Source organism: Hydractinia symbiolongicarpus, chromosome 7 (assembly GCF_029227915.1).
Source record: "Hydractinia symbiolongicarpus strain clone_291-10 chromosome 7, HSymV2.1, whole genome shotgun sequence".
Taxonomy (NCBI): domain Eukaryota; kingdom Metazoa; phylum Cnidaria; class Hydrozoa; order Anthoathecata; family Hydractiniidae; genus Hydractinia; species Hydractinia symbiolongicarpus.
This window is the reverse complement of record NC_079881.1, coordinates 20,879,017-20,893,703: the sequence shown is the minus strand read 5'-3', so window position 1 is coordinate 20,893,703 and position 14,687 is coordinate 20,879,017. Positions and strand designations below refer to the sequence as shown.

Sequence of the window (14,687 nt, the reverse complement as noted above, 5' to 3'; positions counted from 1 at the left end):
ATATCTGTAATTGCACCCACTTTTGTTTTATAGATAAAAAAGAAGCTTTTAAGCAATATTATTTGAACGCGTTATTGATATTCACTTTTGACATCATTAATAAATTGGTGGCTTATTATAATGTTTCATAAACTGTTAATAGAATTCTTAAAAGAGTCGCGCTAGGCAAAGTTACAATAACAATTTTTTAAATAAAAAATTATTATTATCATATTTTCTTTTTCTAAGTTATTTGCACATTTAATTTTTAGCGCCAAGCCTTCGCGCAAAGATTATCAAAGTTGGTTAACTCCGCGAAAATTTAATATGCGAGGAATATTTCTTTTTAGAAAGTGCGACTAGATTGCGCGAGGTTGAAGAAAAAACAAATAACGCGATTTAAAGTATCGTGAAAATCCCTTTCCAGAATTTATCGCAAAATTAAACATAGTCTGTGTTTGGGTGGCAAAAATCTGAGGTTGATAAATCTTTTGAGAACCATCCAGGCATATAAGCATTTAAGCATAACAGATGTGCAGTACCTTCTCTGTGTGTATTAATTTTTGAGCCTTCTAAAGCTTCATTATTTAGGTACACTAATGTTTTCTCTCCGCAAACTTTTAACACCGTTCTTATTGCCTATGATTCGCGAAATCACCAACGCATTTGTATGTTTGGTCAAATTTTAGAATTAGGGGTGATACGCAGAGCAATTTTTAGCCATCTTTGTGACATTTTTAAACAATGATCTTTCGCAAAATTTTAGTAAGTATAAACACTAATTTTTTAAAACATTTTTGCGTTGAATTACCATAGAATTGCCAAATCTCTCTCAAACTACATATATTTTGTATCCTTGTGTTTCCTTAAAAATATTAAACAAATAAGAGTCTTTGGGAATTACTTTTTTCCCGTTTTCTATTAGCATGCTTCAATTAAAAATAGCCGGGAAACCCGGCGTCGAATCGCTGGGATGAGCCACAAGTAACTGTTGTTGAACGCCCTAAGGAGCACTTCAAGTGAACTGCAAACTGTGCGACACAGTCAGGTGGAGCGCTTTATTACAGGTATGCAGTATGTTGTAAATCAAGTGAAGCGCACACACCATTATAGTGTTGCGATTGTAACATGTTTTTCAAAAAATAACTTTCCTAAAATAAAAACACAGTTTACAACCGTTGTGACTCCGTCATAGCAAAAACAATCGGTCAATATTATTTTGCGGAATAAGTTTTTGTAAATGGTAAAAAATTAATCGTGACACTGGACTGAGCGCTTAGTACAGTTAAATGGTGTTACGTAGGTGTATAGGGATAATACCCTTTTGAAAAAAACTCTCTTGCAGACTCTATTTAAGTGAAAATACAAGAAACAGTCCTTCGGTTCTTGCACAGGGCTAAACGGTTAGTCCAGGTAAACATTGTTGGACATTTGTACAGGCTTGTTTCCCAAGAAAGTTTATAAATTAATTGTTACATTGGGCTATCCCGCATAGGCGTAACAGCCTTTTCCAAAAAACAGGCTATTGTTAACACTGAGCTGACCGCTTAGTACAGTTAAACAGACTTGAACAGTACCCTTTTCCAGAAAAACTTTATCAACTTCGGTTAAAATGACAACACAGGAAACAGCCTGTCGTTACCCCTCCAGCTAAAGCAATTGCTCAGCCATTTTATTTGCAAAACAGTTTTTAAGAAAATAATTAAAGATGTATAGCTACCTATGCTAAACTGCATTTAGCATAAGATTTATTGCTGAGAATATTGCGATATTGATAGCCAAACTGAATTTTTATACTATCACTTTTTAAATAAATATATGAGATAGCTAAATGGCTATATCCTCGACATAAAAATAAATGTTGGGTTGGAGAAAAACCTCTTATACCAAACAAAATTAGTAAAAAGTAAGGCTATTATCTAGTAGCCTTCAAAATATTCGTTCCTAGCCAAAAATCCTAAAACTGGTGCGTTTAAGATCTGCACGTAGCTAAAAAACGTGACAATATATTTATCTTCACATTTTAGAACATAAAAAAAACAAATATTACAAATATAAAAAGCTTATAGAAGATAAAAAGGTGAAACAGACTTAGAAACAACACTGACCACCATTACTTTTTAAAAACTAAATCATGTTTCTTCGTTGGCATGTCTTGGCCGCGAAAGTCTTAATTGGTTTTTAAAAGAATCAGGCGTTTTGATTGATATACGCGTGCCAGCGGTCAAAACAAAGTCAGTTAAACTGTCAGTAAAACCATCCTATTTGTTTTCTGTGGCTCCTTGGCGGAATCGGCGATTAAGGTCACGGGGGTAAATTATTATTAAAAATGGCGCATTTAAATAATGAATTCATTTTAATCACTTAATTTGTTTTTTAAATTAGAGGTTTATCAATTAAATTAATTAAATTATGTAAGGAAATAAATTAATTTCTGTAATTTATTTTGATAAATCATAAGATTTCCAATTAAACAACCCCCTGGTTTCTAAAAATTTGCGGAAAGATCAATGGAATATCGGTAACCCTTTTGAACAGACAAAATACGGCTATTATTATAGAGATAATAAAAGTATGTGGGACATTCGTTTCCAATAAGAGTAATTGAAAAAACAAATTATCAAGCACGATCTTTAAGTCCACAAAATACAATGCTTTATTCATTAAGTTTATTGAGATAATATTTTCTGGGAAAGAAGATCGAGTATAAGTAAAATAAAATAAAGCTTCTCATGCTACTTTTCTGATCAACGTAACTAACTCAGTCAAAACAATTTAACAACGGCTGTCATAAACCTTGACCTTAATAACACATAGGTGTTATTGGGATCAAGGTTTTCGATTCAAATTTGTAATATATTGTTAGGTAAACATAAGGTTTCATAAAACACATTTTTTTATAAAGAGACGTTTCTATATCCTGCTTTTACCAGTTCTATTTTCTTTTGCAAAATATACAGTAAATCTGGATAAGAATCCACATAATATCTCTTTGGGCAAAATCTTTGGATATTTAGTTCTGTCAAGTAATGCCCTGCAAAGATAAAGGTTGCAAGAAAAAATCTACCTTGTAATACTAATAATTGTTAGCTTTTGTTTGAACACGACGAACATTAATAACAGTTGCATTCTATATATGGTACAACTTTATATAGTGGATGAAGTTATTGTCGGGTATAAAGATTCGCAAATGAATAAATAAATTTAAATGAAAAAATATATAACAACAAAATTTATCTTTATGTGGCGAAATTTTATTTTTTCAAAGTATATATATTCGTTTCTCTACAATGTATACAAGAAGGCATACGTCATAGCCACTGACGTCATAAAATAACAAAGTTGTAATTAGTATTTAATTATAAATTAACATTACGTAATTAGTGACCTTTTACAATACGAAACTGCTTATCTCATAAGTTTATTTGAAATTAATAAATTACACTACTCTTCACCACGCTATTTGTAGAAAACGTTTGAGCAGTCAAGAGCAGGATCAATTTTAAACACAACAAATAATATTTTAAATAAAGTGTATATTATAAAGTCGATGAATAAAGTTCTAATTTTTCTTAGTATTCTCACAAATACGTGGATTGTACAAGGTGAGATTTGCGTTAAATGTTTTTTAATCAAGTTAAATCTACCGTCTTTCACCTTTTCATTATTTAGTGGCGTAAAAATAAACCAAATTTATATAGATACATCTCTTTATTATTTATAGCTTTTTATGGAACTAGGGTGCGACAATATGGTTTAAGCAACCAATATATAAAACAAGGAAAATTGGTGCGATTAGTTTGCCTGAATGTAGATCCAAACAATACCCTGTTTGGTGATCTTGTTACATGGTATCGAAATGGAACAGTTTTTAAAGACGGAATGCGTGATGGACACACCATAACGATCCAGTTAAATACTTCTGCAAGCTATTCATGCACACTCAAGAACACACAGTCAAACATTACTCTACAGCCAGCAGTTTTACTTTCTTTGAAGGCATACAGTAGGTTGCGTCATAATTTTCTTTAACGCTCTATATAATTTTGCTTTATAATAAAAAAAATTGGTAAAAAGTAAAAAAGACATTTGACAAAGTACCTTTAAAATTTGATATTCTTTAAAATAAGCCTGTAGTTAATAAGTTCTTTCTTCGATTTTTGCTTCAGTTCTTTATTCTCATTGAGAACCTGAATGCTTTAAGAGAAGACTCGTAATGAATTCCTTTGTATATAGTTAATACTTTATAGGCTCAGCAAATATTTCTCGGCAAGAAATGTTTACAACTTTCTGATCCACGAAAATATCTACACGCAAAAACTAGATCCTTTAAGAAAAGATATATGATCTAAAATTTTCTTAATTTTTTTATAAAGCAATCGACGGATTAGCCGCACCGGTGATTCAATCCAAAGGGCGAGTAGATGCTGGAGATAATCTTACACTAACTTGTCAAGTATCAACAGACCATCCAATAAAGTCGTACACCTTTTATGAAAATACTCTAAATGACAAAGTTATTAAATGGACAACAGAATATATTCGCTGGGAGTTCTGTTATCGCAAAAGTCCTTGTTTTCTAAATTTTACGCGTGTTGTAAGAACAACTGTAAACAAGCATAGCACATATCATTGTAGTGTAACAACGATAAACGGCTTCACGAAGAATAGTAAACATGTTGCTGGATTGGTGTCAGGTAAATATTTCATTTTGTTAGCTTTTAAGTTCTTTTCAAAGCTAGTCATTAGCCTGGGAAATATTTAACAGGGGGAATGTCATGGTACATATTTCTCGCATCGTTATTTTGTACCTCCTTGCCTCCTTATTGAAAAATTAACTTCACTTGCATGGAAAAAATCCATGGGGTCGTATGTCCTTTATATATCGTATTTCGTGTTTCCATAACAGACGGACAAACAGACAGACGACGGCTATTGTTTTAGAGATGAATTAATTTTCATGAAAAAAGACTTTTTATCATTATGTTCAACTGAGAGAACACAATACCAAGAATGCAGCTACCTTCCCTAATCCAAAGTAATAATGACGCTTGTTAAAGAAATGAACTTCACTTGCATGAAAATTTTTACTGTGCTTATAAGTGCGATTGTAAAGTCATTTTCCGTGACAAAACCTCTTTTTTTAAAAATTCCCTTACAGGCGGCAAATAATCAACACGTTTATTTTTCCGCCTTCGAATGTAGAAAACTAACTAAGAAAGTATACTATTCTCAATTAGATTTGGCACACATCGAACTGAAGCTTTCCAAGAATTCGACTATTGCTGGTTCAATCTTGTCATTATCTTGCAAAATTTCACATTTGTCGCCGAAGGTATCGAAAATAAAACATTATAACTGGTACAGGAATGGTGAAATTTTGCATATAACAGGTCGATTTTTTCATACACCAATGCCCACTGTGAATCTTACTGGCTTGAAGTTGGGTAGTAGCGGTGGTTACACATGTTCAGCCACGCTCGAGAGAACAGACAACATATCGGTGCAAAGTTTTTCTTACAACAAACCATATTTGACAGGTAGGAAAGGTTACATGTTTTCTTAAATTTTTGTAACAGAGTAGCTTATCATTAACGGATACTGACCGTTTTTTTGTAACAGTCAGGTAATAATGTATGATCCTATTTTACACCATCAATAATTTAAAAAAATAATTAAAAAAGCCCCTAAAATATTTGACGTAATAAGTGAGAAATCCCTTAATTACACGGCCATCCCTTAATTATACTTAATAGTCTAAAAAAAATCAACTGTACAATAAAATAGGTATAAAATGACTTAAACCGCGAAGACTGTTTGAGTATTTTCACCCTGTGCCAACAGCAGCTCTATCCAAACAATAAAAAAAGAATCAGACATTTGTAAATTTATGGTAAATAGTGGTCCGGTCACTTGAAGTTAATTACAAGCCCATTTTGTGTGTAGAGCCAAAAGAGGCAAAACAACAACTTGTTGTTTTTTCTGTTTTGGTTGTACACTTGGTTACACGCAGTTCTTTTTATTTCTTGATTTGTATTTGTAGTTAAGCCTAAGCTGAGTATTAAGAAAACGTTTGCTCACAAATGGAACTCCTTGTCTGTCCAATGTGAAGTTCTTGGTGGTGAAGGGATTCTTTCGATCAATAAAGACAATATTACATTAAAATCGCAGGAAATTTACTTGAACTATCAGTATGCTATCACATGGGGGAAGCAAACCTCCACTACGAATGATTCTGGAACATATACTTGTAGGATGACAAGCGGAAATAAAACATTCGAAGCAACAACAAATGTCCCAGTCTATTGTACGTAGTTAATTATAATTGAAAATACAATTTATTTACATTTTTGTTAGGATTTGTAATGATGTCCTCATGTAAGCATCTACGAATCATTTATGTAAAAATGTAATTTTAGCTGTAAGGTATGATGTGGCAAGAGTGCTTTGTGAATTAGATAATAAACATCTTTGATTGATGTAATAATCAATTTTTTTCATGGTATCTTTTAATGAAACTTTTACATTTTCTTTAGATATGGATCCTCCAAAACTAAAACTAGACAATAATTACATTGATTTGAAAACCAATCAATACAAAGTGAATTATCACGCTATCATCATAGTGAATGAAAACGAAAGTCATTGTCTGGAAGTAATCCCAAATTTTATTCTGCCAGCCTTCAACTTAACATGGCAATACTATCAAACAAACAATGTATCAAGAAGCACAAGTGAATTTAAGATATGTTTTGCCAACATCACATATGACATTCACAATACTATTACGTTTGAAGCCTTGGTGCCATATATGCCAGACAGACAGCATTATATTCAATATCTTCAGAGATTGTTCGTGATAGTACGTTTTAAAAGTAAGTGTTATGTTTACTTTCTGAATAAATTAGAGCAAGCGAGGATAAGTAAAAAGAAAATTGATAAGAAATTTTAGTCTGTACTTTATTAGTCAGTTGATCAATATTTAGTTATTTAATTAAACTTTTTGCCACTCACTAAATAAATTCTAGTGGTATAGTCAGATTTTGACCACTAATTTTTGAAAAAACAATTTTATTCGCGCTAGCTAAAACCATGCAAAAGAAGTTAACAAATTGTCATTTTTTATAAAAATTTCATCTAAGATATTAAAAATATCTTACATTAGTATACTCTTTTTATTTTTTAAAGTATTTAATTAAAAAGAAATTTAGTGTAATGAATGAAAAGAAAAGTCGGTGAAAGAACTTAAAATGACTTGGTAAAAAAATTTTGGTAATTAAAAAAAAAGTGAATGTGAGTCGTAAAAGTTGTTTAAGAAATTGTTTAATTTTAACCTAGACTAGTGTACATTAAATAACGTTTTGATTAAGATCGAGTCTAATTGCATTTTTATGCCATCAATATTATACCTCTTCCTCCTGCACATTTTTGATCTTACATTTTTACAATTTTTCTGCCACTAAACTTAAAATATCAATGCCATCTTTTTGCGGAGAGAAGCGGAGGGCGCGTCAGCGCCCGGAGCGTAGCGGAGCCCATTTCCTCATTAAATAAGCCAAATATAAGGGACGGAGGAGAGTGTATAGGATTTCCGCCCCCACTATACATCAAAATCATTGAATTTTCGTGCCACTTTTTTTTTGGACTGGGTTGCCCAGTACTTTAATCCGGTCATTCTCTTATATAATTGCTAAATTAAGCGAGACAAGGTGTTTTTTTATTGACACAACGAGGGAGTGCTTTTGTTTATTTAAAGATGGCCTAGCGTAATTTGTATATTGTATATATATATAAGGTCATTTTCAAGAAACGAAGAAAGGGTATGTTTAGCTAGCTAGTATATCACTATTTTTTTTTTACATGTAATGAACCCCTTCTTAGCCTTAGATAGGATATAGTGTATAGCTAGCTAACTTTAAAAGAGTAATAGCTAGCTAGCATAAAAAGAGCAACAAGTGCCTTTATATAGCTAGCAAAAAGACTAGCATAAAATTAACCACTTAGCTGGGATAAAACTACCAATATAGCTATACATGTACTACACAATAATTATATTTTGTCCCATCACATAGCTTGTTTCTAGCTACAATTGTGCACAAAATTGTTGGCCCTGACAATTTTATATATCAAAAACCAAAAAGTTTAGATAGATAGATAGATATAGATAGATAGATGTGCATATTTTACATGACTAGCCTCACAAATATCGAGGGATATACCCTGTCTATTATTTCCAGGAGGGGCCATGGCTTGATGGAGAGTCCTAGAGTATTTAATGCTCATTTTGAGCTACGCAGACCCAATTAGGGCCCGCGCTCTACTAGACAACTCCCGGCAACATCCAACGGCCCACACAGTGTGCCATCTTCCCAATTTCCCTCACATGGCTTGGGTTAACCCGGGGGTATGGTAACATTCACTCGCCCATGTTGAATCGCCGTCAAGAGGAATCGAACCCCGGTCTCCCGCACAGAGTACGAGAGCTATAACCACTAATCTATGGCGCGACATTACTATTTTAGAAAAGTCAGCAACACAAAATTTGTTGGCTCTGACAGTTTTATATATGAAAAACCAAGAACCAAAAAGTTTAGAAAAGTCAGCAAAAAAACATAGCTAGCTATAGTCACATATTCTGCAAATAGTACGTTCGGTCCCCACTGATGATCAATGTTTATGTAAAGGTATGTCACGTGTAATCGTTTACGTTGGTCAGCCACAAAGGGCAGTAGTTTTCAACATTGAGGGGGAATGGAAAGCCATATTTTTGTGGACGATTGTAGCTATATTGTACACAGGTCAGGAAATAAATTTTTTTAACCCTGCCAGTGAGCATACACCAGTACGGCTCAAGTTACAGAAACGGAAATTATTGCAATATAAATATATATATCGGGAAACTTTTTGAACATGTATATACATTTGTTATTTGTTTGAGACGTTTTAAATTCTGATGCTTACATCCAACACCTGCATTTTTTATTACCAGGGCAAATTCTGACGAACGGTTATCATGCAATCGTCAACACCTATAGCTATACTGAAAATATTTAAATATATGTATATATGGATTTGACGATATTGGTTGTTAATAACTCTAACAATATTAACAGTCAAGGTACAGAAGAAAGCTTAGTAAGTTTCTGAGTATAATGTGAAACTGTTAAAATTCTGTATGCCATGTATATATTATGTATTATGCCCTGTTGGTCTAATGTCTTTCCTGGTGCCTGCCTACTATGCCCTTGCCTGTGCCTTCCATGCCTTGCCTACCCCTGCCATGCTGATTCCTTGCCATCCTTCCTATGCCTTTCCTGGTGCCTGCCTACTATGCCGTTGCCTGTGCCTTCCATGTCTTGCCTACCCCCCTGCCTTGCCGATTCCCTGCCTGCCTTAGGCCGTGCCCTTTCCTTGCCGTGCTTAATGCCTTTGCCTTGGCAACCTCTCCGCAACACTTTCTATACTGGTTGTCATTAATTTTCGTATAACATTAAATATTGGAAATAATAACGCTTTCCGCATGTTTTTCGATTTAAAAATGCAACTGCCAGTAGTAACGGGCGAATTCTCTTGGCTTTTTATTGAGGTTTCAAATATATACTAAAATTTTTAAAACACGGCCGGGTTCTGACGAGCGAGAATAGAGAAGCCATGTGCGTACTGTGTACTCCTTTAGTAATTAGGCTGCCCTAACTAAAATTATGAAAAAAAATTTAAATATGCAGAATTTTTTATTAGGGACTGAGCTTATTTTGTGACTGTTAACTTGTAAAATATTAAGAGAATTCAAAAGTGCTGTTAATAGATTGCAAGGTCTGTTGCTTAAAAGACAATATGTGTAATGTGCTGCCCAACTCTTCAACCTTTTAGGATATCTCCTTTAAGTTAAAAGAACACCCATTCTGGCCTGAAAATTTATCTTCTCTTTTTGTTATTATTTTAGCTGCACCAAAGGTTCACAAGTACAAGGTTCACAGATACCCTAGGGTTGGTCGATCATTTTCTCTCCTGTGTCCAATATATGCTCTACGAAGTCCTAATATCACATATACTTGGTACAAAAATCATACTCAAGTTGGAAATACATCTGTTTACTACATAGCTAAAATATCATATGCAGATAGCGGAAACTACACATGTATCGCCAGAAATAATTTGGGGCATGCCAAGGCAGTCAGAGTTTTGACTGGAATAGGTAGGTCTGGAATACACTTTAACTGCTACTTTGTAATAATTATTACCGCATTTGTAAAACTTTTAAATTTTCAATAAAAGAAAAAAATGTAACCTTCCCCTTCCCCTTCCCCTCTCCTCCTCTCAATCCATACGTAATAACTAAAGTATACAGTTTTAGGCGCTGAAATCTGGTGAGTTTTCAGAACGGTAAAAAAATTGTTGTCCTTTTTGCTCTATTTTGTCCTTTAATTGCCTTTGATATTGCTAACAAGCGTTTGTGGCAATACAATCTCTCTTTTAACCACTCTCTGCAAACAGCCCATGCCCGGATTTTAAAAGCCTCGGAATCGGAATCGAAATAGGGTTTAACATAATTTTCGAATATCTTTGATATATCTTTTAAAATAATTAGCACCTATATGACAATTGATAAATCATATTTGTTGTCTTGTTGTAGATGTCCCAGATACGCCTGAGAACATCACTGTCCAACAAGCAACAACATCTTCAATATCGCTGAAATGGAGAAAACCTTTTGATGGCCAGAACACCATAACTTTGTATTATGTTCACATTACAAAAACATCATACTTCAGTATGAAATGTTTTTCTGACTCTTATCCGAGAGATTCTTGTAGATATGGATCATACAATACCACAATTGACATAAAAAACTTGGAACCATTTACTGCATACACCATAAAAGTATCAGCTCGGAATGGAGTAGGTACAAGTAAATACTCGGAGAACATTGAAGCATCTACATTAGAAGGATGTAAGTTTCTTGTGTGTGTCAGATCATAAGGTTTACCATTAATGTCAACAATTAGTAAGCAATAATAAATAGCTGATTTACGCCGTGTTACACATGTTTTCCCCACATACAGCATTAAAAAGTGTGTATGACAAGCTATCTAATCAGAGCATGTCATTCTCGTTTAAGTAGTGACAAAATTCTGTTATTTTCATTTGCGTCGCATTTTATAAGACTATATATATGTTGTTTGCAAAATTGATATCCTTAAATCTAACCATATGGATTTTCTTAGACAACCAAAGTATATAGACTAATCACTTATAATAAGTAGTTATGTACAGGTGATCAGGCATTAGGAATGTTAATTATGGATTTGTTTCTATTACCTTTATAGCAATTTTATATTTTTTTATTAGTAAGCAGCCAACCTCGTTACTTGAAATATATAAAAATTGGTGACGAAGAAGAACTTACATGGGCGTCACCAGAATATACCAATGGAATGCTGCTAGGCTATCGGATATGCATACAGCAATTAGACTTGGATGGAGTAGGACATAATACTTTGCAGTCATTTCAATGCATAAACAAAACAGTTAATGAAAAGATCTTTGCGCTGAAAAACACAGGTAATTTTTATGTTGTTGAATTAACAGACCAATGATTGCTACAGCTAGGCTAACCACTTGTTATGGCCTTAGTTAACCTGTTTAATTCAACGAATCTAATAACTGAAATGCAGTTTTATTGCTTATTTTCTTAATAGTTTAGTTCTAATTTGCTTATTTATAGACAATTTCAGTCTGTACAACGCATCAATTCAAGCAATAAACTCAGCTGGCTATGGTGAGACTGCAAACATTACCTTCAGGACGAAAGAAGGAGGTACGAAGATATTACACAGACATTTAAGATTAAGATATATTTATTGTAAACAGTCAAAAAAATATTTAGCATTTCAGCGGACTTTACCGTAAATGGTCAACTTTTTCTTTAATTTGCTGGTAAAGATTTAACGCCCTTTAAAAGAAAAAATTTGGATTTACCCTACAATTCCAGCCTCGTTATTTTCAAAATCGTGCACTTTGTATAAGAAACACGTTGTATATCAGAAATTTTTTTTATAGATATGTTTAGATCTAAATTGAAAAAAAATGTTTTACATAAATTTTATTTTAGAACCGGAGAACGTACGTAACGTAACAACGAATATCTCAGCAACTGAAATTCAACTTACTTGGACTAAGCCTCTCCATTTCTACGGCAACTTTAAAGAATATACGGTATGTTTAATACTACATAGAAAATTTTTTTTTCTTTAAACTGCATCCAATTTACTTCAAAAGAGTAAAAAGGAATGTGTACTCTAAAAATCTTTGGCGGTGTTATTAAAAGAAGTACGTACGATATGTTTAGATTAAGCTTCAACGCCTTCCTTTTGGTGTTATCCAGGAAATGAAATGTGAATCGATAAAAAAATTAATGTGTAGGATGAAGCAGTTGCAGCCAGCAACGTCTTACAAAGTTTTTATTGACGTCAAGAACACCATCTCTACTACAACAACAGAAATCGTACTGAAAACCAATTATCAAGGTAGGAAACAAAATTCGCCTTTACTGCACTACAAATAGTGCAAAGGATCCTAAAAAGTTCCAGTCTAACCTATACTCACAACACCACGCCTTCTCTAATTTAGCACCAACAAATATACATCCTCCAGAATCTCGTATTATTGGAACTATGATGAGAATTTACTTGCCAGTATTCCACACTGATGCACCAATAACGTATGTAGTCAAATCTCCCTCGTATTCCTTACCCTAACAGAACCACAGTCGCTAAACCACGTTGAAGTTGATCGTCAAATGTGATCAAGTTTACATATTAACAGAAATAATTATAATATGCATACTATTTTTTTGCTTTTATTTATTTTCCTTTCATTGCTAAAGATCCAACATGATTGTGTCCCTGATGTTTCTGTAATAAATTTGTAGTGATGACAAACCAGCTGCATCCAAGGAAGAGCCAATACAATATACGACTGCGTTTGTAACTATTACTTGAAGCCTATTTTTATCACTCTTTATACTTTTAGATACTACGAAATACTTGCAACTAAACATGATAAAGCAAACGTGTCAGAGGAATGGATTGTAGCAAGAATGGAGGCTAAAACATATTCTAGCTTGCGTGTATTTGATTTGGGCTGCGGAGAATGTAATAAGGGAAACATTACAAGTATGTTTATAAACACGTGTTTGAATTGAATCACCACTGATTTTTATTATTCTCCTTTTCTGTGAATGCAAAACTAGAATGGCCAGACCAAGTTTCAATTGATTTGTTTTTGCTACCTTGTTATTTTTTTTTCTGTATTGAAAATGCGCCAGTAATTACCAAAAATATAACAATTATGTTAAAATACAAATTTTTCGCTTCTTTTTCCAGTTCTCAACAACAAAAAATTGTCGTCTAATGCTTACTATGCTACTGCAGTTAGAGCTTTTCTTAAAGATGAAATGTTCACAACAACGAAATGGAGTATGGCCAAAATAATAAAGAAAAAAGAAAATTCTTCAAAGCAGGGTAAGTAGCAATAGAGCTTTATTAATTTTTGCAACAAATCCACTCCCCTACATTAATTTAAGTATAACGACCTAAAATATCTTATACGTATTCTTTTAACCGCATTAAGTTCTGTTTTTGTAATAACTAATAATGACATAATGTAAATATATGGCGTAGATTGAAATACGTTGACAGATATTTGCGTCGCAAAACATACAGAAAATGAATAAAAAATTCATGGCAGGAATAATGCAATGTTTCTTGTCACTCCAATTTGATTTTGTACCTCCACACAATAGGCCATAATTATTTTAACTATTTTTTAAAGCAAAATATTTCAAGGAAATAATGTTGGATCTTTCTTTGCAATAAAAATTATATTTATTATTTTTTTAGGTATTGCATCGGCAACCGTTGTATTAGCTTTGGTTTTACTTTCCTTGGTTTTGGGGTAAACACCAATGAGTTTTATGGCAATATATTTTTATTTAGTTAGACAATTATTTGATCTTTAATGATTTTTATAATTTCTGTATATCAAACTTATTGTTAAATATAATTTTTATTTCGTGTATTTTCGTGTTTGATTATAATTAAATTACAATATAAACTACGTAAGCTGAGACTTTTAGCAGACAAATAAAATATATATGCCATAATTCTTTGTTAACAATAGCTAATCTAACCAGCTAGACAAAAATAAATACAAAATATAAATTCTGTTACTGGTGGAGAAGTACAAAGATAATCAAATTTTCAAGGTTCAACTTTACTGCAACATTTTTCATTTCACAACAACTATTACAACATTGATTTTATGGTATCATACCAGCTTTTAATTTATGTAGACAGATGCCTTGCCTCCATCCTGGCAGTATCTTTTTAAATTATCACAACTTGAATTTGACATTATTAGTTTTGAAAGTTGCAAGTTTTTCTTACACAATTATTCTTATTATGAATTTAAATTTAAATTTGTACAGACTGCTGCATTTTACACTGGCAAATAAAACTGATTTATACCCCTTCAGGAACTTCCCTGTTTTCTTTAAGCTGTACATGATCAAGCAAGATATAAAAGGTTTTGTATATGTCATGTACTATTGGCTTTTTTTTACAACAACAAAACTTGCGTTACTAAGAAATTAGTTTAAATATTCTGTAAATTGTTTACTTCTATTTCCACCTAGCTTTTTTGTATAT

General features: G+C 32.8%; 1 protein-coding gene across 1 annotated transcript; it reads left to right on the top strand.

Moving 5' to 3' along the window:
- Positions 1–3,424: 3,424 nt before the first annotated feature.
- LOC130648875 (cell adhesion molecule DSCAM-like) lies at positions 3,425–14,058 on the top strand. The gene is made up of 16 exons (XM_057454986.1): positions 3,425–3,584; positions 3,704–3,985; positions 4,356–4,676; positions 5,220–5,519; positions 6,023–6,286; positions 6,516–6,854; positions 9,923–10,174; positions 10,613–10,930; positions 11,329–11,541; positions 11,705–11,797; positions 12,092–12,195; positions 12,329–12,506; positions 12,610–12,700; positions 13,012–13,154; positions 13,365–13,502; positions 13,881–14,058. The coding sequence occupies exons 1-16, from the start codon at positions 3,530–3,532 to the stop codon at positions 13,937–13,939; spliced, it is 3,150 nt and encodes a 1,049-aa protein (XP_057310969.1). The 5' UTR covers positions 3,425–3,529; the 3' UTR covers positions 13,940–14,058.
- The last annotated feature ends 629 nt before the right edge of the window (positions 14,059–14,687 follow it).